Below are 26315 nucleotides of genomic sequence, written 5' to 3'. Positions count from 1 at the left end.
TCCTCCCAGTCGGGCTCTTAATTCTCGCGAGACAAAGCGCGAAGCCTGCCGGGAAGGATGCGCGGCAGTCAGGTTTGCCCAAAATGGCAGCCCTGGAGGGTGAATTCACGTTGTCTGCGGTACCCTTGGGTGCCGGGCCTAACGGCCTCCTAGGCGTGGAGCCGAGCGACAAGACAGACCAGTTTCTAGTGACAGACAGCGGCAAGACCGTCATCCTCTATCAGGTGAGGACGATAGACTCGAAGAGCCCCGCTGCGGTCTCGTACCCTTCTGAACGCGGAGCTGGAGCCTCGGGTTTCTCATAGCTTCAGAAAGAAATTGTCGAGCTGGCTCAGCAGAGAGCCGGCATGGCCTCCCCAGGGCGCTGAATGAGGTTTAGAATGTGATTCGGTTGTTTTCCTGAAGAGAAGCCTGTTTCCGAGTTGCAGGCGGCAGAACGTCAAAGTGCACGTGGGCTAGACTCGGCCAGGAAACCTTTGCCTCCGCTTGGGATCTCTTGGAGATGACCTTGCCAAGTTCCCCTCCGGGGATCGCTGTCACCCAGCGGCCCGCAGAAGGACTGAGCCGAGATTAGTTAGGCAGCAGAGGAGACTTGCAGCTTGGGAACAGAGGTGTATGCTCGAGTCCCTGCACTCGAGCACCTCTTTCCTTCCCTTAAGGGAAAAAAGTTGTGCAGATTCTTGTTTTGCTTTGCTTTCTTGGTAGCTTGATGGGAATCTTGATTCCCAGATCTGTTACCAACACGCTGAAGATCCTGGAGTTAAGAAATCTATACGCCCCGCCCCCTTTACATCCTTACTCAGGTTTCAACTCCCCTTCTAAGCAGCTTCGCTTTGAGTGGTAGCGTAGAAAGTAATAATTATTCCTATCTGGGCTGTTGAACGTGATTGTCCTTGTCTTTAAGAAGCTAGCTATCTTTTTTTAGGTTTTAGGAGCAGGTTGCCAACAGTTCCCTGTTACTGTTTGATGGTTTTGGCTCTTGTGATGTTGCTGTCGGTGTTTTACCTGGGCTGTCAAGTGGACAACATTTTGCATAGTAATTAACAGTTCCTGCATAGGAATACAGTGGCCGATGAGAATTAGCAGGATCCCAGCTATCCCTACCTAATTTCCTATGCCCCTGTTCAAAGTCACAATGGAGTCAGTTTTTTAAATGTGCTACTGTTTAACAGTGTTGTTAATTTACCTTTTTTTTTTTTCATTTCAGGAACTAGATTTATAAATATTTTCATTTTAACTACTCCTTTGGAGTTTTTCATATTTTTAATTGTGGTAAAATGCACATAGCATACATTTTTTCATCTTCGATTTTTAAGTGTACGTTCAGGGTATTAAGTACATTCACATTGTTGTGCAGCCATCACCACCATCTGTCCCCATCCACCACCATCACCACGAACTCTCTTCATCTTGCAAAAGTGAAACTATACCCATTAAACAGTAACTCCTTATTCCCCCAGCCTATGGCAACCACCATTCTACTTTCTGTCTTAAGTGGAATAATACAGTATTTATCTTTTTGTGACTGCGTTTTAGAAATTTGTTAAATGCTATCATTTTAATGGTTTCTTCTTTTGATTGTAAATTTAATTGCCTTTAATGTCTGAAATTGACTTGAGTATTTTATGTTATCTTAATTTTATTAGGTTTCTGATCAGAAACCCTTGGGGAGTTGGTCAGTGAAACAAGGTCAGATTATAACATGTCCAGCTGTATGCAACTTTCAAACTGGAGAGTTTATTGTTGTACATGATCATAAGGTGAGTTTTACAACTTTTTATATATACAGCATAAGTCAAATGATTTAGTAACTATTCATGTTTATGTAAATGGAATTGGAATCCTTTTTTAACTTGTATGTTTTGATTTAAAGGTTTTGAGAATATGGAATAATGAAGATGTAAATCTGGAGAAAGTATTTAAAACCACAGTAAGTCTTTAGATTTTCCAAAATATTTATTAGCTTATTGGTGAGGTGGAATAATTTGTAATATAGTTGGTTTAATACATCTGTGAAAGTGAAAATAAAGGTTATTATCAGTTTTTCATTCTAGTTATAATGTATCTTGGTAACATACCAGTTCATGAGTTAATAGCTTAGAAAATATAAACTTTATTTAAAGGTTTTAAATAATTCTGAATGATAATTTGTAGTTATTTCCATGAGTTTAGATTTTTGTGGTGTGCCCTTGGGAGAACAACTTGACTTCACTGTGCCTTTTCTTAAAATAGGTACAATAGTCCCTGCGTATTTCATGCATTATAAATTTTAAGAGTGGCATATAAGGCAATAAAAAAGAACTGTGACTAACTATGCCTTTTCTACTATGACCTGAAGTGTGTTAATTAACTTTTTCTTACTGGTAAAATGAGGATCTCAAACTAGGTTAATCTTGAGAGTTCCTTCCAGTTTTAAAAATGTCAGTATAATTGGCACATTTTAGAAGTGGCTCACAGTAGACCTGATACAAATACAATGGCTGTTGGTCCATGCGCCTTTGAAACTTCTAGCTAACTGTGCTGTCTCCTGACTTTAGTCTTTTTATCTACCTTGCACTAACATGATCCTGAATTTTACACAGTGGGGTTAGTGTCTGCAGGCTACAGTTGTAATTATGACATCAATCTTTACCCAGCACCAGAATAACTTATAACTGCATTAGTGGCTTTTTTTCTACCTCTCCCACATCCAGTTTTGGGAGACCCAGTTTGTAGCTTCACCTTCAGCATTCACAATGGAAGGATAAACCAGAAATAAACAGAAATGCTTACTTAAGAGGGGAGCAGGGGTAGGATAGACAGGATAGGAGCAAAAGTTAGACTTTGGTCTGTATTTTGTAGGTTTGACTTTGGAACCATAACTGTAAAACAAAATTGAATCAAAATGGAAACAAATTAGTCCTCAAAAATAAGCCTTCTGTAAATGTCCTTATTCTATTAGTTGGCAATTGTTTTATAATAAAGATTAAAATACTCATATGTTCTTGTAGTTGTCGGCTGAGGTATATAGGATACATTCTATACAAGGGACAGAACCTTTCGTGCTCTTCAAGGAAGGTGCAGTTCGTGGTTTAGAGGCCTTGCTTACAGAGCCACAGCAGAAAATTGAAACTGTTATTTCTGATGAAGAAGTGATTAAGTAAGTTCCAACACTTGTAAGTGATTTTTCACCAAAGTGAAAATATGTTCTGCATGTTCTTTATAACATTCTTTGTCTTGCGCAAAGGTAATTTGGTTATAAACTTAATAAAAGCAGTCTAATTAAAACTATTTAAAAGATGTTGGCCAAAATAACATCCCCCAAAGCCTTTAGGGTGGTAAGTGATTGGGTCATATGAGTCCTGTTTTAATGACACAGAACTGGACAGTCAGTTATTTGAAGATGAAATGAGTAATCCCACAAGACCAAAATCTCTGTCCTACTGCCCTGACTGCCACAGTGGGAACCCTTCCCCCTGCAGAATGTGCAGCTTGTTGGTGAAATCTTGGTAGTGCTATCAGCCCTCTGCATTCCCAGATTCTGAAGTAAAACTGGGAAAATGACTCACCCAAAAAATAGAAGGAAATTTCGTGATTTCATTTATCTAATTCCCATTATTTTATCACATTTTCTGTTCAGTTAACTTCCTGCTTCTTCAGGTCCACCTCATGCAATCTAAATTTCTAAAGGTCAAAGCAAAGACTTGTGTTTAATAAGTGAACCATGTGGACAGTGGCAGGTTCTGTCTTGGACTGCCCTGCTGAAAGCCTCTGAAGTGTGAGCAACTATGTTTAAAGCAAATATTTAGGAAAAAAAGATTAACAGGTAGAAGATCTGGGTTCTAATTGCCACTTTGCCAAAAACTGGCCATGCAGCCTTAGTTTCAAACCCTTCAGTCTCCCTGTGCCTCAGTTCTCACTGTCACTTGAGGAAGGCAGATGAAATTCTAATCTTTTCCTTAGAACACTAGTCCCAAAAGCAACTCTCAAAAAAGTAGAGGGGTGTCAAATAACTTTAAAACACTTAGCTGAAATACTGTATTCTGTCATACATACATCCCCACTACCTTGGAACTTTATAGTTTAAGTTATTATCCTCAAAGCTCTGGGAATTTCAGCAACTTGCATTTATTTTTTTTTTAGGAGAGCAAGGCAGAGGCTTTTATTTAGAGAGAAAACCAAAGGACAGAGCTCCTGGCTCAGGACAGGAGGGGACAAGAGAGCCCCAGGGTGGTGCGTTGTCTAGGGTTTTATAGGCGGTTGAGAGACAAAGGGCTAGTGATGCACACCTGCTAAGTGGTCCCAAAATGTTTCTTTGAAGAGACATTAAGTTTCTTATTAGTCTTCCTGGTTATTTACAAGAATTTTACTGCTCTGATTTCCCCCCAGGATAGCAGCTCAGCTTCCTGGTCTGGGAGCATATCACTTAAGACTGCCTGCTTTGCTTCCCAAGGTGGGCTGAGTTATTGTCTGTTTATCAAGAAACTTACTTTTTAAGTAATTGGGTTTTATTTTCAAGATGGAATCCTTCCTGTTTTTGCTACATTGTTTTGGGCTTGCTTGCTACATTGCCCAGGTTGCAAATCATTTGTTAAGGGCTGGAGGAAGAAAAGTACCACTTGGGTAAAGTCAGAAAAACAAGCTGGGCCCCCCAGCAGGCTAAAGCAAATCCCCAATGGGTTATCTTGCTTTGTTTTTTCCAGAGGACCTCACCCTACTCTGTCTAAGCCCATGGTCCCTGTCTCATTCCCCCCTCTACAGATGGAGACCCTAGCTGCTGCTAGGGGAAAGGGGGCAAGACCGCTCTGGCTGCTTCCTGCTGAGGGGGGGTGCAGTAAAGGGTGCAGTTAGGTCTCCATTACTGGTCAGTCGAGATGTCTGAGAAGATGGGCATTTTCATTCTGGGTTCCGTTTCCATCACTATTTGCAGTTTCATGACTTCAAAAGGATTTACAAGACCAGCTCCATATCATAGTAGTCCATGGGATTTCTGGGCCTGAGAGCTTGAACTAGCTTTCAGAGGTTCTGGAGTGAATCAAAGACATTTTGTGAATAATTTGGAATGTACACACAATATACAACTTTAATTATAGCACAGGTCCCACCTGTACTGCTGTTAAGATGTGTAGTGCCATTCTATTTTGTATAACTGCTTGGTGCATTAGTTTAGCTTTAGTACTAAGGCCTCTTGAGTAAAATTGGTTAAGGATTTGATATGCCAAACTACATTTTCTAAACCAAGAGATGGTATAAAAATTGGGGCTAGGTGATCATACCAATGAAAAACACTCCTAGTCCATCGTTGGAGGCTTGGGAAGTTTGCTGGGTATGGGATGTTTTTAATCCAACATTCTTGTAGCCAAGAAGAAGTTTAGTTACCACACTTACTCAGTTCACTCGTTCTTAACAACCATGCTAGATCACTGCCAAAACATTCACTAAACATGAGAAAGTCAAGCCTCTCTTCAAGCATTCTTTCTTTTGAAAGATTTAAGCCAGCTGTATTGCAGAAGATGAATTTCTGTCTCAGGGAGTCTAGTTCAAAAACCTCCCAATTTTTTAGGATAATGATGAACCCAATAAGTAGAATGGATTTCCAATAGAAGGATTTAGAAAAACAGTTTTATATTGGTAGTAGTAGTTCATGGGACTTTTGACCATTTTCCTTCCTTGTGGCAAAATAAATCTAGCTGTATAACCTTATTATATTGTATACTTCTCTCAGGGGTCAAGGCTCTCCAATCAGAGCGTTTGTGTTTAGGCCAGGCTTGTGTGCAGAAGGCAAGGCACTTTTTTTTCAGGGTTTGGGGAACAAATTGCTCCCAACTCTTTAGAATGCATGCCAGAGGCGTGTCTGGCTTTAAACTTGAAGAGGATGCTCCCATCTGGAAGAGAGAGAGAGAAAGACAGGCTGCGACACCTGGTTGGCCTTTTCTGTGCCAGTGTCCCCTCACCTTGGAGCCTGGATGATAGTGGTCAATCACCTCCTCTGCCGGGCCTGCTGGATTTAACCACTCCTTACCAGCATGGCCTGCACCTTGCCTTGATTCCCCTCTTGCCTTCCCACTCAGCAAGAGTCGCCTCAGAGCTCTGGATTTAGTGGACGTTACCAGTGTGCTCCTCCTTTATGCCTTTTAGGAGTTCTAATCCAGACCCTAATTTCTTCTGCACGGGCTTTAGCATAGTACACTTGGGATCATTTTTTTGCGAGGCCCCTGCCTGTCTGATAAGTGCAGGGAGTGTGTGACTTCTCACTGCCATGTCGGTCAGTCACAAGCCTGTTCCACTTCCCTGGGGGCTGCAGAAAAGGACATGCCGTACCCCAGGATGACTGCCTTTAAGGAAGAGAGGTCAATAGAATAGAACCATTTACATGTTGGGCTCAGGTTTCAGCTTGACTACCTCACAAACTTCATTTACTCTACACAGGAGAAAGTGGCACAGTCCCAAGAGGACTGCTTCAAATGAGGAGCAAGGGAACTTTTTCCAAGGCCAGAGATAAAATTCAAACAAAGGCTGCCATGGACAGTTATGAAGCGGGGGGTTCTATACTCTCAAACACCAGTTTCTGCCACTGCCTGGGAATTATCCTGCTAGTCACCCACTGTGAGAAATCTGACCTGTCAGACAAAGAGGTCAGGGATCATCTGCAACTCTCACATAGGCAGCAGCCTAGCCCGAGGTTCACTCAGCACCATTGGATCAATTGTTCTGAGCTGAGATCCAAGGACCACTGTCTTCTAATCTGGTCTGCCCTCAGAGTCCGCAGATTAGGAGAGGAAAGTAGGAAATTGGCTCAGCCACTCCCCAACATTCCCGTCTGGAGGCGGGGGATCAAGGAGTGGCAGACACCGGGAAACCTTTCACCTGAGACTTTAGACTGGTAGCCAACGCTAATCGTCTTTCAAGTGGCCAACAGGTGTCCAGACACATTTTTATGAGGTAAAAAGTACAGCATTTAGTCAAGAATAAGAGCGAAGCGTAGATCTTCTACCTTCATCGGGTTCCATGAAATTGGTGAAGTTAGAGGCACTCATAGAGCAGGGAAAGAAAGTAAAGAGCCTCACTGAGAGGCCAGGGTGACCTGAAAAAGCAGACTGGAAGTCAGAGAGACAGAGTCACTCCTCAGGGATACCCAGTCGGGCTGTCGGGGTCTGATTTCAGACACACCAACCTTTTGAGAAGCCGCTGAAGTGTACCCTCAGCCTAGACTCTCGCAGTTGCCCATGGCTTTCCTCAGTCCCACGCATCCAAGGAGATGCCTCTGAAAGGGAATCCTGGCCTCCCCTCAGCTGACATTCCCGGCTCCCAAGGAAGATGGGGAATCACTGAGGGAGACGCAGGGGAACCTGTCGCTGGAGACTTCGAGATCGGCAGCTGGGCTAATCCCATTTAAGTAGCTGATGAGTGCCCGATTTTGAGTGCCATAGACGGCTTCCTTGTATAAGGAAAAGAAGAAGGCAGGCAGGCTCAGATGCCAGTACTCACCTCTGAAGTTATCCTGGACGAGCCCCCAAAAATGATGCCAGGGTTCTTGTTCGTGGAGTCGAAGAATGAACTTTGCAAACACTCAAGGTAGGAGAGCAAGGCAGAGGCTTTTATTTAGAGAGAAAGCCAAAGGACAGAGCTCCTGGCTCAGGACAGGAGGGGACAAGAGAGCCCCCCAGCAACTTGCATTTAATCCAGAGATGCATTTGACACAGAAATGCCTAATTCCTTGGGGTATGTATTTTGAAACACTGAATTAAGTGTTCTCTGATGTCTCTCTGCTTCTAAAATTATTTAATAAAGAAATAATTTCTTAAATTTAAATTGATATGTTTCTCACAACTGGTGATTTGGCACTTGAAATTTTTTCTTTTTATTTTTTTAGGTGGGCAAAGTTTATCATGGTATTTAGGCATCCTGTTTTAATCTTTATTACTGAAAAAGTAAGTGATATCTTTAATTCCTGGCCCATTTTGTGACATTTCAAAATCACCTAAACTAAAAGGGGACTTTAGTATTCCTCTCAGAAGAATTTTTATTTCATATCTTTTTAAAATTCTAAAAAGGTTTAGTGCTCTTTAACATGACATGCTGATCATGTTAAATTTCACATTAACATACCCACAATTAATGAAAACATCTTTTGGGCAGGGCATTTTCCTTTTACAGTATTAAAGTCTTGCCCACTCTTTGTAAAGCATAATAGCCATGAAAGATTTATATATTTGTGTCATATTCTGATACTTTGTTTTAATCACTAAGAATTCTATAACTGGATCACCTATCATTGACTAAATTAATTCTAATTGATATAGGGTATTTATACAGCTTCAGAGATATAGTACATGAACTAAAAGCTGTCAATGTTAAAAGAGCACACATAATAGACTTTCAACCTTTCTTTTCTCCTCTATAATTCTGAAGTACAAAGTAGTAAGCTAAAAGTTCACTGAATTCAATCATGAGGAGAACGAGAGAAGTCAACTCCTAAAACATTCATGCTGCGTTGGATACATAGGCAGTGATTCAATCTTTTTAGAGATCACTAGAATTACACATTCCTAGAATCCTCCTTGTTGAACTTAATAGACTCCCACACTTTTAATCTAAGTACAGTGCTAAGCATAAATAATGTTATTGCTACTACTCCAACTACTAATGAACTTTGGGCATATAAACAGACTTATCTAGAAAGAAAAATTATCCACAGTAAATTCATAATGTCCCAATTCATTAATATATTATAAATGATGTACTAATGCATGGAACACTCTTCTCAAAGAGGTTTGACATCCCCTGCATAAAAAAATAAAATAAAATACTAAAAAGCCTATTAGCTATAAAGAAATATTTTTATAACATGTTTAATTGACAAGAGGTTTTTAAGCACCCATTGAAGTAATTAGAATGGGCAACAACTGACTTAATATTCAAATATAGTTGGGTGGAATGGGATATTTTAAAAATAAAATAACCTTTTTTTTGCAGCATGGAAATTACCTTGCTTATGTGCAAAAGTTTAACTCATGTGTCTTAAGCAAATACACACTCCTACTTGGACAAGAAGAAAAATCTGTTATACAGAGCTTTACTGCATCTGTAGATCGAACATTCATCTCTTTGATGTCATTAAGTAAGTGTTTTTCTTTAAACTTTCAGAGATTGTAAGTAGAGGAATATTATAGGATAGTGTCTTATTTTTGAATTAGTCTTAGGTTTCTCCAGTTTTCTATCGTAGCACTTTCCTTTGCAGGCTTACTTACAAGCATGTATGCCTTCACTTTTTGCACTTTGCCATGTCTGGTCATGCATTAGGTCTGGTTCTCTGCAGGTAACTTTTATGTCTTAACATTTACCATAAGCAATAAATAATAATATAAAATGGAAAATCACCTTTTATCTGTGTCATGATAAGGCCAGGTTCTTTGGTATCATAATTAACAAACCAAAAATATCTAAGGTTGGATCGAGTGGCCCTTCCATTCCTCTTTTCTAGCCTTAAGATTTAGCGTACCCTTCTTTGACCAGTGGCAGAGACAGATGGCTAAAAGGGGACTGACTGAATAGTCTTGGCCTCTGCCAGCAACATTTTACAGATTTTTTAATGCCTTGGGGTTTATCTCTATGTGATGGTCTCAAGTATAACCCTAGCCATATGCATTTAGAGGGGGGAAATACGCCTTTGTGGTATTTCCTTCCCCCTGCCCTTTATGGCTTTTTTTGAAATTGTTTTGAGAAGGTTAAAGGATGAAAAAACAAGAGCTATCTTTAGGAAGCATAAATATATTACCACAATTTAAAATCTTTATGAAGGTTTTCACCGTGCAAATGTTTGCAATAGCCATTAAGAAAAAGGTTCCCACCATTTATTATATCTAAAAGGTTATTGGAATCCACTTAATGCCTTTGCTTAAGAAGGACTGGTTTTCTTAAAGTTTAACCTGTAGGATGTATTTATTGTTAAATAAAAGTTTGTGAGTTACATTTCAGCTTATTTTGAAGTAAGGGAGTCTGAAACAAAGGGTCATAAAATCTTCATGTTACATACCTAGAACCACATGCAATTGCCAAAATTCAGTTGACCTTCAAAAAATAGCAATTTCGTATGGTTTTCAGAGTGTTAGAGTAATAATATATATAATGTATAGATCAGAATGCAAATTAATTTTTAATGAGAGATACAGCCTTTTTAGTGACCAGATTGTCTGTACTCCTGACAGTCTTCTCTCATATTTTAAGTTACTACAGGTATCTATAGTTTTTATTTCTTGCCTAGTATACTTATTGCAATTTTAATTAATACTCCTTCCTCAATATTAGTTTTATAGCATACTCTTAAGGGAAAGCCAAAATTAATGTGATTATTACATTTGTTTATTTTTCTGTCTGGTTCCTGTATCATATTGGTAATATCTTACAAACAACCTAGTACATGTAACTGTAACAGATACAGAACTGTCCTTCATCCAGTAATGAAGAACAAATACTTGTTTCCAACAGGCTCTGATGGATGTGTGTATGAAACTTTGCTACCAGTACATCCAAGTGACCCAGAAAAAAGTCAGACTGTAGTTAGATCACTGTTGCTCAAGACTGTAGTGTCTGGTAATGCTCGAAATGGTATTGCATTCACTGTCCTGGATCGAGATCATGTAGCAGTCCTGGGACCACCACTGTCAACTTCCAAGGGTAACTGAAATCCTATCAGTTAAGAAGTCCTTCAGATTTTTCCTTCAAACTATATCTTTTGGTATTCTCTGTTTTTTTCATTTATTTAGTACCACCCTAATTCATTTTCTTTATCACTATTAATATTTTTGTAGCTTTCTAATTCTTTTTGAGTATGTCTTTGATTTCATCTTGGATTGCATTATCTTTCTAAAATATTACCTGTGTCACTACCTTGCCCGTGACTAAGGTCTTATAGAAATAAAACTTGCAAGTATCTGTGCCAGCCCATATGCATTTGAACCATTGATAAGCCTTGCAGAAGATGATTGAATCCATGGCTAGGCAACATTTCACTGAATGGAAATCCAGTGGGCTTGGACTACTTAAAATTTGGGGACTATTAGTATTCTTTTTCATCTCTATGACTTCAGATCAAGGTTCTCCTCATCACCTCACCTCCTTGCTCCCAAACACCCCTCCGCACACACGGACTGGTAGCCTGTCATAAAGAACACAACTTTTCCTGGCCAGTGCTAGATTGGGGTCTCACAGCCTATACTATGAAACTCAGAATATTGTAGGGAATTCAGGGCTATCCACAGTCAATACTCTATCCATCTTTTCCAGTCTCTCCTCCTAATTATGGAGCAAGAACCCTCTGCTTTATTCAGGCCAGGCTCCCTGTTAACTGTGGACTTGCTATGCCCATCCTCACCTACATACTTTGTTCTTGAGGTTTCTCCTACCTATTAAAATAAGAGCTACTGGTTATAGCATAGCTATCCTGTGCCAGTTATTTCATTTATAGTATCTCATTATTTCGATTGTTTAATCTTTGAACAACCCAATGAGAGAACATAGAATAACTACTTGAATAACATACTACTTTAAAATCAGGTATCTGAGGTGTTAGGTCACTAGTAGAACCAGGATTCAACCCAAGCAGGTTGACTCTTAGGCCCTGTACCCCACTGCACTTAAGTCCTGGCTCTTAACCGCTTTACCATGTTGTGCTTATCGCTCATCCCCTATCCTCCCTCTTTCTGGTTCTGGCTTTACCTTGCGGAAACACAGTAATCCCTGTCAAGAGTTGTCTGCATCTCTTTCCAAACTTTAAATATGTATACAAGCAAATACTACTACTTTTTTTTTCCTTCTCTTTTTACACAGGCGGTAGCATACTGTACACACTATGGTGCACCTTATTCACTGACTTAAGATATCATAGAGATCTTTCCATATCAGCATATTTATTATTATTACTAAGACTTGATTTTTTTAGAGGAGTTTATGGTTCACAGCAAAATTGAGGGGAAGGTACACAGATATCCCCTATATCCCCACCCCCAAACCTGTCCACTTCCTGTCATGAGATATATCTTTGAGTTTTCGCGGTCATCACTGTTTTCATGCTTGTTTTTATACTTAATAAAAAAGACTTGTGTGTTTAACTGTTACTCTTCCCTGTTCTCCTTCCCCTCGCTGAGTATCATATATTTATACTTGGGATGACTTCTGAATTTTCGTGTCTTATTTTATAGAATGCCTCTCCATATGGAACACAAAATTTCAAACACTACAGACTTCAAAAGAGTTACCACAAGGGACCAATGGTCAAGTAAGTTTTTTGCACTTTGGTATTTTTTTCAAATTTCGTTGTTTTTGTGCCTGATAAATATACATAAAGGAAGAGACCTTGTAACATCATTTTGGCAATTTTTGATTAAAAAATATTTTTTCACCTGAAATATTATATTAATTTGGTTCTTGTTTTAGTAGTTTCCTTATGTTTGTCACTTTTAAAAGAATAAATTATAGCTAGTTTTACGTCAAAGGAGAACAATTAGCTGGTTAACAAAACAACTTGTTTCTAGCTGCTCTTTGGTTTGCTCTTTTTACTTTTGTATTTTGTACTGTACCTCAGGGCTGTTACTTTTCCTAATAAATTAGTCTCTTAGGCTATATGTTAAACATTTCATGGAATGACATAAGAATTATCTCCTTAAAGAATTAAAATCTAAGCCAAGCGGACTATAAACTTCCTGAGACTGAGACCCATATCTGCTTTATTCTCAGTCAAATCTTCAGCGCCTGGCAAAGATGTGCAATCAGTGTTGGTTGTTGAGAGAATGAATATCCATATGCAAATAAAATGTAAATCTAGATAGTAGGATGTTACTGATAATTGTCATTATCAATATAATTGTAAATATCAGTAGAGGATAAAGAGACTAGATTTCTCAGTGTACAATTTAATTCTAATTTATAGTTAAACAAATAATAACAAAATTAACCACTCAGAATTCCTCCACTCTGCAAACTTATTTTTTTTCCATGTTCCTTTAAGATTTTTGTTCATATACCTTATTTTTACTGTTTTATCATTGGAATCATAAGAGAAACTGTTAAATTCTTTCTTCATTGAGTGTATCATAACAGTTTACCCCTGTTAAAATAGCTTTGATAATTATGTAAATAAATGTGTAATTGTGACATTATTTATTTTAAACAACTCATTTATTTTTAGGGTGCGTATTGATCAGATTTTTATGAGTCAAGAGTATCTTTTAAATCATACTTCGTTCAGATGTGGGCAAAAAAGTGGTGTAGCCATACCAAATTTAATAAATTATATGTAAGTGATTATGCTGGAAAGTTCCTCAACTTTTTCTTGTCCCTTTTTATAACTAAGATTGCTCACACCATAAGTTATTGTTAGAAGTAATGTGGCTTTGTTGAATAAGGTCTTAGAAGAGGAAAAAATTACTAACATTTTTTTATAATATCTTCTGTAGCTCTGGTGTTATGGGGAAAATTTGTTTATGCTACATGGAAAATTTCTAACTGTGATTCCATACAAATGTGAAGTATCATCATTAGCAGGTGCTCTTGGAAAACTCAAGCATAGTCAAGATCCAGGTAGAAACTTATATGTTTGTTTTATTAAAAACCATTTTAATAATTTTCAGTGTGATATGTAGATTTCTATAGCCATCAATTTGTACAACTGTTCTCAGTGTTGAAATATGCCACAGTTCATTGACATTTTCCTTGACCCTTAATGTGTAATAGTCCACATTGCAAGTGCTGTTGGAGGCTAAGAAGCTACACTGAGTTTTGAATACCTGTGTTCTGACTTTAGGGACTGTGGGAGAGTTCCCCAGACAAAATTGTTAATTACTCCACCATCCCTGGTTTACCAGCAGACTCATCTGTTGGCCTAATATTGCTGGGCACAAAGCCTTTTACAATATCATGACTTACTAATCTGGGGTTAAACAGAATTAAATAGAACTTTAAAGCCTCAAATTATGCATGAGTGTTTATTTTTTGTTGTTCTTTGATTGGTTAGGTAATTACCACTAGGTCAAAAAATTCCAGAAATTATGTGTTTTGTTTTCTTAGACACTCACACTGTGCCTCATTTTGTAAACTGGGAAACATCTCAGGGTTGTGTACTTGGATCCCAGAATGCCGAGCAGTCAAAGAGAATTGTAAGTTTGGTAGTTGAAATAGAAATGTTAATGCAAAAAATACTAAAAAAACAGAAAAATGCAGAGTTATTTAATTACTTCAGTGACCCATATCTGTACAAATCTTAAAGCTTTGATCTTAATGACAGGGCAATTTGAATCTTGAACCCAGGAACCTGACAGTCTTTATCCAAAAATGACACACATAGTCTATAGTTCATGTTTATGGTAGGGGTGTGTGTGTTTTTAGTAAGACCCAGGTGTGAAAATAGATGATTTGTAATTAGTAATAATGCCTTCCTGAGTATAGAGGTTTTATTTTGTGTTTAAAAAACAAAAACTTTAATAAAAGTCTTAAAGATATAAAAGTTAAAAGTGTAAGTGGGCTAGTCTCTTTGGGACATTTCATACTCTTCTAAATGTGTATTGGATCTTTTGCATTGTTTTGAAATCCTAATCAATTTACTTAATTCCAGTTAAGGAGAAGAAAACTTGATGTGAACTTACAGCCAGAGGTTCTAGCATCCACACTTTTTTCAACTGTAAAGGTAAATAAAAAATAGGAGAAATAGGAAAATCAATTCAGGTGTTGGAAAAAAATCCCATCTGCTTTTCATTCTACCTTCTTTTTATGGTCATGGTTATAGCAATAGCTAACATATGTGTAGTATCTTAAGATTGTCAGAGTGACCCAGTACTTTGGCTTATTGTGATGGTGGTTGCATCGTCAGTATCTCCTTCAACTTTGCATTAAATATGTTTGTGATTTAGCCACTTAAAGATTTTGATTTCTAAACCCTTGGATTTATTTTCTTTGCAGTGTGTCTTTGTGAAGCAAACTGTAGTGTCAACTCCAGTTCATAGGAATGCATGAATACTATTAGTGATTTAAGAAAATGTTGAACTTTGAACTTTTAAGTTCAGAGTGACATTTATCAATGTACCAGACTGCGCTCTTTATTTCTGCCCTTTCAGAAAGATTCTGAAAAACACATCGAAGCAGAACTGCATAAATTTTTGGCTATTAAGCGGACACATGACTTTCATACTATTATTGGGGATATAGTAATAGGACTTCTGAGAAGATGTAAAGCAGAGCCATCATTTTATCCCCGGAATGCTCTGATGCAGCTTGTCCAAACACATGTCCTTTCTTACAGGTAAATGATTTTGTACACCAAACTTTACAGGCATAACTCTTTTTGAACTTGTTTTTTTTTTTCCATTCTAATTTTCATAATCTGAAAAATCTTACAAATTATTTGCAGTTGAGATTTTTCTTAACATATAAAAATGATTTGTGTTTCAAAATGTCCATTAATAGATGAATGAATAAAGAAGATGTGGTACATATAGACAATGGAATATCACTCAGCCATTAGAAAGGAATCCTGCCATTTGCAAGAACATAGATGGACCTAGAGAGTGTTACACTAAGTGAAATAAGATGGGCAGAGAAAGGCAAATACCCTACGATTACACTTATTTGTGGAATCTAAAAACAAAACAAAACAATGAATAAAATAGCAGTAGAGTCGTAGACTCTGAGAAGTGACTAGTGGTTACCTTAGGTGGAGGGGTTGGGGTATGTGGGGAGGGAGGGGGAGGGGGATAAAGGGGCACAAAAATTCTCAGTCATAAGTTGGTCACAGTGATGGTAGTAGAGCATGGAGAATATAGCCAATCGTTCTGTAACATCTTTTTCTGTTGACAGATAGTAACTGCACTAGTTGGGATGAGGATTTAATAATGTGGGCAACTGGTGAACCACTGTGTTGTATACTTGAAACTAATCTAAGATTGTATATCAATTGTACTTAAGTAAAAAAAATCTGTGTTCTTCTGTCTTAGCTTGTGTCCGGGCTTAATGGAGGCTGCCTTAGAAAAGGCCGACGTGCAGGTGCTGCAACTTTGTCTGCAGCAATTCCCTGACATTCCTGAGTCCATCACCTGTGCGTGCTTAAAAATTTTCTTGAGGTAAGTTAGAAGCTGATGGTCCTTTTCCTTCACTGCATTTAATCTAGTATATTACTTGATTTCTGAAACTTGTAAGTGCTTAAAAAATGAATAACCTTCCTAGTAAGTCCCATTACTGATAAGAATCATCTTGTTTCCACTTAACATGATAGCATTGGTGATGACAGTCTTCAAGGAACAGATATCAGTATGGAATCAGTTTCTGGCTACAGTGGTACTGTACAAGATGAGGAAATGGAAGAGCAAACTGAAATTCTTCAAAACGGTTTTAGTCCTGAAGAAGGTAACTGCAATAACAGTGATCAAGAATTAAATGGAAAGCCTCAGAACGCAAGAGAGACTACTTTGTGCCCTGTAATACCAAAAAGAGCAGCTCTGCTGTATCCTTTGAAACAGTTTTCCTTATATTGTCCCTTTCCAGGAATGTAGTCAAATGCCAAGCAATAAGCCAAGGAGTAATTAGATAGTTAAAGGTGTTTTTTTCTTTCTTTCAATTTCTTTCCATTTTTTTTCAGTTCCTGCTTGAAAATGGATTATATTCAGTGTTATATTCAAACAACTCACCTAAACCTGTTTTCTTATTTAAGAAGCTATACTAAGGCAGAGTCCCTGATAATTCTGAAAATTAGTATTCTGAACAAATACCAATTATAAAATAGTGAAGTACTCCGGATGATCTCTAGTGATTGGGAAAATGTTCACTGTTAGAGCTCTTCTGAAAAAGTAAAACCTTTGTGTACATTTAGAAAAAATAACTGGGGAAGGGAATTGCTCATAATATCAGTAGGAAAGCCTTTATTTATTCAAATAAGATTTTCCTTTAGTTCTAAGTAGAAACGCAATTCTTCATTCAGCATATAGTGAAACGTTTCTTCTGCCTCACTTGAAAGATATCCCAGCACAACATATCACCGTAAGTGTTCCTACAAATCCTGTAGAATTTTATTTCTGGTTTAAGTTTTGCTGCTTAACTCTAACTAGCTTTTAGGGCATTCAGAGGGTTATCAAGTTCTTTCATGTGAGTGAGAGGTTTTCCAACCCTCATGGTGCAAAATTGTGCCTAGCAGACTAGAGTGATTTTTGGTCGGCAGACCTTGGCATGTTCCTGATGTCAAACCTGAAGGCCAAGCTAATCCATCTAAGTTATAAACCAGCAGAAACCAAAAAGAATTGCTGAGAGAAGGATTATCTCTTCTCTACTTACTATTATTTACAAGTATAATAAGCTCCCTGTCCACTCCTCCCAAACCAGATGAACTCTCTCGTTGATGTCAGGGACTACGTTTTATTCTTTCTTGTGTCCCCAGTTGTCTAGCATATTTGTTTGATGTACAGTTAAATTCAGTAGCCTCTTAAAATTCTTTCCATTCTCTTTTTAGCTTTATTGAGAGAGAAAGTTTTTCTGTTAAAGTGGTAATTTGTCCTTTTTTTCCCCACTCAGCTATTTCTCCAGTATTTGTATTTCCTTTATATGAAGTGCAGTGAAAATGCTACTATGACTCTTCCTGGAATACACCCTCCAACTCTGAACCAGGTGAGGTAATTTTTTCACTTGGACCTGCTGCTGGGAAAAATCTGTTTACAAAAAGATTATAGTGTCAAAATGGAATTCAGTAACTGATTTCTCTTTGTCTCCTAGTCCATGTGAACCTCCCTCATCACCACATGCACAAGCCACTGTAATGGAAGGTGGGGAGGAGCTCTCAATTTGTCATATAGATTTTTGGAGCCATAATTTTATACTGAAGAGCCTAAATATATCTTAAGTCCCTGATTCATTATTGTGACCCTTTTCAAGAATTTACTTAGTCTTGTTGGGAGAGGATGATAATAAGTTTCCTAACAATTCTTAAGAATAAGAAAAAAAGATAAATGAAAAAATGTTGTCAGTGAATCTCATGGTAGGCCCTCTTTTAATACCATATTTGAGAAACAGTTGGAAACTTTAAAAAATAATTTATTCTGATTTAAGAATGTGTTATCCTAATTAAACACTTCAAACACTGTATTTGACTATTTTCATTTTTAAAAGTAAGTTAAAAAAATTTTAAGTAATTGATTTTTATAGTCAGAAGTTCCAACAATACCAAAGGTTATAAACAAAAAGAAAACTGTCCCTTCTCCCCTAGTCTCTCTTGAAGATAACTATTATTAAGTTTCTTTTATGTCTAGAAATTTTCTTTCTATATACTAACTTCTCTTTTTTCTATTTGAATATAGTTGATATACAATATTATATTAGTTTCAAATGTAAAACTTGTCTTTCTGACACAAAGTAGATCATAGTATGCACGCTATTCTGCAATTTGTTTTCTTCACTCAATGCTATGTTTTGGACATTTGCTGGACCAGTATTTACATATATCTGCCTCAGTCTTTTTAACCACTGCATACTGTTTCATTTTATGGAAAATCTTAGTTAATTTGTCATTCCCCTGTTGCTTGAATTTAGTTGGTTCCAGTTTTTTGCTATTATAAACAAACCTTTAGCAAGCCTATCATAGTGCATTTATGAGAAGACACTTGTTGGGTAAATTCCCGTAAGTGAAATTACTGGATAAAGGGTGTATACATTTTTAGTATAGGTCTGAGGCTTTACCCTTTGCCACTCAAGGTAACACAAGGCACTTTATTTTTTAATTTGCATTTCTTTGGTAATGAGAGTAGTGGACTGTCTTTTCTTGCCTATTTATATTACTTTTTGTGAACTGCTTAGTCAGGTTCTTTGCCCATTTTTCTATTGCATGTTCTTTCTGTCTTTTTCATTTGGCTTATAAAGAATTCTTCGTGTATTAAGGAAATTAACCTTTTTCTATCAAAAGCATTATACTTTTTCATATTACTTGTCTTTTTACTCTCTTTAGTGTAATTTTTGCCATAAATAAGTTACTAATTTTTATGCTGTCAAAGTTAATAACCTTTTCCCTTTTTGGCTTCTTTATGGCTATGTCATGCTTAAGGCCTCTCTAAGAATATAAAAGCCATCTTTTTTTTCCCTAATACATTCATGGTTTCCTTCTCTGTGTTTAACTCTCAGATACATATAAAATTTATTTTGGTGTAATGAGTTTCATAGGGATCCACTTACCTCCCCTGCCCTCCCCAAGTGGATAAACAGTTTCCTTAATGCTTTTTCATGACAGTGATATTTGCATGTTAATGATATCATTTGAAGATGTAGAACTATGTAGGATACTTTAGTGACTGTACTGTAATAATGATATTTTAGTTAATGGTAGCTCATCTATAATATACAACACCCAATTCTTGGGGCATATATATTTCAGAGGAGATGAGTGGGTTCTTTTTTTGGTAATTGCCAATAATTATTTAAAAAAATTTTTTTAATAAAAGGACAAATACTAACTCTCTCGGATTAAATAATGCTCTGGCTTTCTTTTTACTGATTAATCTTACGAAAAAAGATCTAATTATGTTTTTATGAAAGAGAAAAGAGCCCTTTTAAAATATTGCTTAGATTCCTCCATAACTAAAATATTCAGGTTTTTGTAAAGACTTAATTTTTCTTCTAAATAACTGGTATAATTACGGATTTTGTAAAATGAACCTAAAATTAAATTTAAGATCTTAACTTTCCATTTTCTGTTTATCTTCAGATTCTGGATTGGATGTGCCTACTTCTAGATGCCAATTTTACTGTTATGGTAATGATACCAGAAGCGAAAAGGCTACTGTTAAATCTTTATAAGTTTGTGAAATCCCAGGTATGTGATTATTCAATATAAACTAAGTTCTGTTTGTACCCAAGTACCACCTAAATTACAATTTATTCCTTACAATTTTTTCTTGGAATAGTTATAAGTAATCATGAAGGATTTGTTCATATGTAGATGTTATAGTAAAAGTTACTCTGAAATATTTTTCTTTAGGTATGCATATGTTCCGAGCTCAACAAGATTGAAGTAAGTTTTCGTGAGCTACAGAAATTAAATCAAGAAAAGAATAATAGAGAATTATATTCAATTGAAGTGCTAGAACTCTTCTAATATACCAGTTCTCCTTCATAGATGTTTAATTAAGCTCTTTTATGTGAATTCTTCTACTCATCCAGAAAAGCGATGTGTTTTGTTTGTAACTGTCTGTCAGTGAGAAGACAAATGTGTCATCAAGTACCTGGACCATCACTTATTGATGCTTCTAGGTTGGACTGCAGGTTTCACGTGAACCTGTTCTAGTTGTGGATATTGATGGGGAGAGGTTCTGAAAGTTTTTTAAAATACTGTAACTGAGCTGATTTTAAGTAAACTTATTTGTGTATTGATAAAGGTCTAATTTTTTACCATGTGTTTTGAACAGTTCTTTTAGAAAAAAATCACCATTGAAACAGTGATTCTAGGAAGAATTTAGTTCTGTCAGAAGCTGTCCCAGCTTATCTGTGCTCACGGGAGAGAGAAGAGGTCAGTTCCACAGCAGGGTAGGAAGGGGACCTTGTACAGGCATGTGCTTATCTTCTGCCATTTTCTTCTGTCCTTTACCTACTTCCATTTGCCTTCTTTACATACCTAGGAATTGAACAATTCCTCTTTCTATACATTGTTTCTTAGACAACCTCCATCATTAGTTGATAATTTAGGTTATAAAAATGTACTACTAAATAGTAAAGTCTCTTCTGAAAATAGTTTTGTAAATGATTGACCATAGAATTTCTCTTTTTAACTCTTTGGATTTAGGACAAGTGAAGGGATTTATGTAGAATAAAATAATGCTTTTATTTCTTGAAAGCAAACTCTATTTTATTAAAAGTTAAATCACTCTCTTAATAGGTGATGTAAAGTAACTTGAAACCTTTCTGAGCTATGAAAGGCTCTGTTTAGGAAATCATTTTGAAACCTGTTTTAACTTAAAGGGTTACGATATGTTTTTTTTTAATCCTTTAAGTTCTAGCTGTAAATATAAATTTAAGTTATTCTAGAGCCCAGATTTACAGAATCCCAATTGCTTAACCTAATTTGCCTTAGAGATGGCTTCATTTTAGGTCAGGTACTCTATATATATAAACTTTAGTTATAACTATGGCAGATAATAAACAGTTTCTCCTCTGTCATTCTTTATTTTATTTAATCCTGAGAGAAAGGAAATAAAGGTAAGAGCATGTATTAACCATCATGCTCCCTTATATAATAGGACCTTCTGCTTAAATAAAGTGATATAGTTCTTCTCAACAGAAATGAAAAATGAGGTCCCCATAGTGTATATCCATTTTGTATCTTTTTTGCTGAACCATTTAAGAATTATCTGCAGATATTCAGACATAAAATTGTGGGTTCTTAAGCTTTTTCTTAAAACTTTGAGCTATAGAACAGCAGGTCCTTTGATTTAGAGGTACATTTTTATGGGGGTTAAGATTATTCAGGATTTTTATACTTTTTAGATTCTGAGCTATTTATGATTTTGTTTATAAGAACCCATATTAATAATTATATATATTAATAAGAGGAGATAAATCTCAGATGGATTTGTGAATGCTTTCATCAAAGAAAAGGTGAGCAATTAAAATTCAGTTGCAGTCAGTTCATAGACTGATACTTTGCTCTTCATGACTCCTGATGTATTGCACTCGAATATGGTTCTGCATGGAAGCATAACTTGCCTGGTCAGAGATCAAACAAGTAGAGAGAGGCCTTTGATGGGGCAGAAGCCAGAGAGAGATTCTCTGTGCCCTTAAATTTTTCATCTTCTGTGCAGGGCCTTATAAAGTCTTTATTGTAACATTTAATAATTTGGGTTGTAAATATTATGGAAAAAAATTACTGATGCTTAAAATAAGTAGAAAATTAGGTTGCCTACAGACTAAGTCATTAAATTTAGAAATAAGGATTTTATAAGGACACAGAGACTACTTACTTTTTATTGAGGTATAATTGAGAAGAGACTTACAGTCTGAGTTCTTAAAGACAAAGACTTTGTCTTACTCTTCCTACACTCTAAGCACAAGACCACCAGCACGTAATTGCTGTTCATTAAATGGTTATTGAATAAAGTTACTGAATAATGGATCTCATCTGTCCAACTGTAGAGTAATAATTTTGAGCATTTGCAGTAGTTACTTTTTCTGAAAAGTAAATCATCTATGTTCACTACATATAGGCAGTATATTTCTTTCTACCTCTACACTTATTTTTTTAATGATAAATTTTCTCTCATTTGTTTCTGATTACTTATACTATGTCTGTATAATAAGAGAGTTCTTTAAGTTCTCCATTTAGGAAGTGATTACCTTCTATAAACTTTATATTTTTTTAGGGAAATGTGGGCTTATAGGTTATAATTACTACTTAAAATTAGGTGTTTGTTTGCTTTTTGCCTCCTTAGCCTTCCTTGTCCATATTTGGTGACTATAATTATAGTGGAGTTCATTGTGGATCATGAAAACAAAGATGGACTTTTGCCCAGCTCTTTTTTAAAAATTTTAATCCTAAAAAAAGTGGCAAGCAAAAACAATGAGCACTCATATATCCTTGACCTAAATTTACCTGTTCGTAACATTGCCACATTTCTTTTACCATTCTCTGTATTTTTTCCTTTTTTTCTGAATCATTTGAACATTACTTATAAACACCCAGATTAATCCCATAATTGAGTTTAACCCTATAAATACTTCTTGAATCCTCTAAAACAAGAGCACTATTTTACATGACCACAATGCAATTATCAAATTCAGAAAATTAAAACAGTGTTAATTTAGAATGATTATAGTCTTTATTCAGATTTATACAGTTGTTCTGGTAATGTCTTTATAGCTGGATTTTTTTCCCCTCCTAAAATCCTTTCAAGGATCATGCGCCGCATTTAGTTTTCATGTTTCTCTAATCTCCTTTAGTCTACATACTTCATTTCTGAAGAATCTAAGCCAGTTATTTCACTGACTGTCCCTCAATTTGGATTTGTCTCGTTTCCACATGATTAGATTGAGATTAAATATTTTTGGCACGAATGCTTCAGAGAAGGCACAACATCATCAGGAGGCACTGATGTGCATTGTCCCAGCATTGGTGGTGGTAAATCGGATCACTTAGTTAAGGTAGGGTTTAACTGACCGCCTCACTCTAGAGGTACCTTTCCCTTAGTACTTCATAAGTAACCTGTGTATATCTTTGACAGTATGTGAGTATCCTATTCTGGAATATTCTTCCCCAACAGTGGTTTTAGATCTACTGGTAGTTTTTGCCTGACTCAGTTACTACTTTGGTGGTTGTGGTTGCAAATTGTAAAATGGTTTTTGGCATAAATTTCACTTTAAAATGTAATGCTGTACCATATAGTAACCATTCTCATCTCTTAGGTCTGCTTTATAGCTATAGATGGATGACCACATAAATGGGTAGACCTATTTCACAGACTTAAATAGTTATAATCACTTGAGTACACAATGTGTGGTCTACTTTTTCCACTTAATATTTTCATAAAAACATGTTTTTACATAGTTAACATGTTTTGGTTCTTTAAAGTTTCAGACTTAGAATTCTAACTATAGAGCTGAAAAGGCTTACCAATGTTAAGTATCTTTCTTATCCAGTTTCCACAGCTTTGTACTAGGAGAGCTGAAATGCGACTTTAGATTATACTATTACACTTCCTTTATCATCACTATTATAATTTTGGGACACTTTTGAAAGCATTTGCAAATCACTGGAATATTTGGAATGCTTCTGTTTGCTTTGGACAAATTTCTTTAAAAAAACTTTAAAATTCTGAACATTTGTTGTAGATTGGCATAGTTTTAAATTACCTCCCCAGAGCCTTTTCATCTCTAAGAAAGCAGTGCACTGTTACTAAAGAGATTTAAATGTCTGTCTGTTAGGGTTACTCTGTTAGTTTAAGATCACATGCTAAGACTATTACCTTGATTAACACAGCCAATAATCAGATACAGTTGTGCTTTTTGTGTATTAGATATTTAATTTGTAATATATTTCAGGTCCAGGTGCTATATTCTATACTCATTCTCAGATTTAGAATGTAAAATAGTTTTGTTTTTTAAGACTGTATTTTAGCTAGTAGAACAGATATACAGATGTGTATTTACCATTTAAGCTTATAATATATTTATATTTATGATAATAAGCTAATATACATTAGATTATATAGTACTTACTGTGTGCCAGCCTAAATGCTTTACAAATATTAATTGATTTACTACCCTTAATCCTGCTTAACAATCTCATGGGGTAAAATTTGTAGTTGAGGAAATTGAGGCACAGACCAGTAAGGTAGACTTCCAAGTCCACATGGCTAGTGACTACCTAGTAACTACCCGGATTTGAACCCAGGCAGTCTACATTAGTACTCTTAATCCCCTACACCGTTCTGCTCGTAATCATTGCAATATTTGCTGCATGGCATACCTTAATTTGGTGGACTGAAGTCTTAAGACTCTTAACTCCTAATTATTGTTAATTGTATGTCAGAAAATATCTGCTTCACAGTAGTCCTCCTTGGAATATAGTTTACAGAAACACCTTGTGACAGTGAGTGCCATGTATATAATGCTTAAAAAATTACCTAATAGATTCTAAATCTCTGTTACATGAATATGCAGATCAGCAGAAAGCATTGCTCCAAGACCTAGCAAATTTTTTCATCAAACACTGAACACCTTGGGTGGTGACCATACAAGGCATGGAATCAAAATCGAGATAGTTTAAATCTGGAATAGATAAAAGTGAATTAGTCTAAGTTTAAAGATGAAAGAATGATTTGAATCAAAAACAAAAAAATTTACTGGCTTTTTATGAGGAACAAGTTAGAGATCATGGACAACTTGTTGAGTGGGAAGCCAAAAAATGTACTGCCCTTGAAGAGGAGAGAGGAGTCTCCGCAAGGTACACGTTGTTACCAAAAAGAAAGTTTTTAGAAAAATTATCTTTCCTCTCTTTAATTCCATACTCACCAAGCAATTCACACTGATTTGCTTTCCCAGAAACAGAGCCCTTAGTATGAGAGTTGATTAGATACAGTTTCTGGTAATTCTTGTAAATTAATAAATTAGAATTCTTCTCTAAAATTTAATTTTATGTGAGCCTAATTATCCTTGATTTCTTTTCATTTCTGGATGAGTTTGTGTGCTTTGGGTTTTCATTGCCAAATGTGAAATGCATCATCACGATATATTCAGACCACAGGATTTACAACCACTCTGTCTCCTGGTTTCTTTGGGTATTTCATTGTTTTATTGTTAAATGTCTTCTATTTTAAATTGTGTATCAGGTAAAGTATAATTAGTATATTAGATGTTCTATTTTACTTTAAAATGAACTTAGAGAACTTCAAGTACATACCTGAAGGAAAGCTCTTGGATTTACACAGACCATATGCACCATCCCTGCTTCATTACTAGGTTGGGTGATAGCAGATAATATGCAATAGCATAATTCTGCAGAAATGAAATTTGCACTATTTTCATCAGTTTGATTACTACATGGTTCCCTTAGGAAAACCAGGAATCTTAAGGCTTCTCTATAACCTTTGGTATAGAACTTTGAGTTTATGTGTACATTGCCTCTCAAACCAAGAAATGTACAATAAAATAATAGGATAGAAAATTAGGCCCAGGAAAGGTGGACACAAGTACGGCAGCTGCAAAAGTCAACAGAACTTTTAATACAAGCTCACAAAGACTCTACCTGATTATATGTTAAATTTTTATATGTCCCTTTTTTCTTTTATTATAGGCTATTTCAAACTTAGACTTAAGAGTATAATGAATTCCATGTATGTATCACCCAGCTTCAACATGTATCATTATTTTTCCAATCCTATTTCATCTATATCTCCACTTATTTCCCTTCCCATATTATCTCAGACATCAGGTAATTTCATCTCTAAATATTTCAGTTACTCGGTTACTTTTACAAGTTACTTAAGTCAAAACAAAAGTTTTACATATTGTGGAAATGGTTGGTAAGTCTCATGTCTTTCAGTCTATAGTTATCCTGATCATCTCTTGTTGGTTTTTTCCTTTCTTGCCTTTACTGGTTGAAAAATTAGGTCATTTGTCCTGTAAAAATTCCAGTCTGTTTTATGCTGAGTATTTCCCCATACTATCTTTTTTTATGTTCTGAATTCCTATTTCCTGTAAATTGTTATTTGGACCTAGAGACTATGTGAGATTTTGGTTTCTTTGGATTGTAATATACAATTTTAAAATAAGCTATTTAAACCTTTCAGAATACCATAAATATGAACTGTAGAAGTTTACTTATATTA

The 26315-nt window shown here is 36.1% G+C and overlaps 1 protein-coding gene across 1 annotated transcript; it reads left to right on the top strand.

Moving 5' to 3' along the window:
* The first annotated feature begins 36 nt into the window (after positions 1-36).
* NOL11 (nucleolar protein 11) lies at positions 37-26315 on the top strand. The gene is made up of 18 exons (XM_036899828.2): positions 37-224; positions 1647-1760; positions 1874-1930; positions 2991-3139; positions 7853-7910; positions 8956-9100; positions 10468-10656; positions 12180-12256; positions 13434-13557; positions 14044-14132; positions 14588-14659; positions 15087-15271; positions 15963-16088; positions 16241-16468; positions 16923-17001; positions 17530-17622; positions 19706-19813; positions 19979-26315. The coding sequence occupies exons 1-18, from the start codon at positions 84-86 to the stop codon at positions 20093-20095; spliced, it is 2151 nt and encodes a 716-aa protein (XP_036755723.1). The 5' UTR covers positions 37-83; the 3' UTR covers positions 20096-26315.

This window comes from Manis pentadactyla, chromosome 4 (assembly GCF_030020395.1).
Source record: "Manis pentadactyla isolate mManPen7 chromosome 4, mManPen7.hap1, whole genome shotgun sequence".
NCBI classification, from domain to species: Eukaryota; Metazoa; Chordata; class Mammalia; order Pholidota; family Manidae; genus Manis; species Manis pentadactyla.
Note: the sequence above shows the minus strand (reverse complement) of the source record. Positions and strands in the feature narration are given on the sequence as shown.

Bases quoted from the DNA above. Each gene is read 5' to 3' on its own strand.
- NOL11 (XM_036899828.2), top strand. From the start codon at position 84: ATGGCAGCCCTGGAGGGTGAATTCACGTTGTCTGCGGTACCCTTGGGT. The intron at 3,140-7,852 runs GTAAGTTCCAAC...TTATTTTTTTAG, and splicing joins TCTGATGAAGAAGTGATTAA to GTGGGCAAAGTTTATCATGG. The intron at 14,133-14,587 runs GTAAGTTTGGTA...ACTTAATTCCAG, and splicing joins CCGAGCAGTCAAAGAGAATT to TTAAGGAGAAGAAAACTTGA.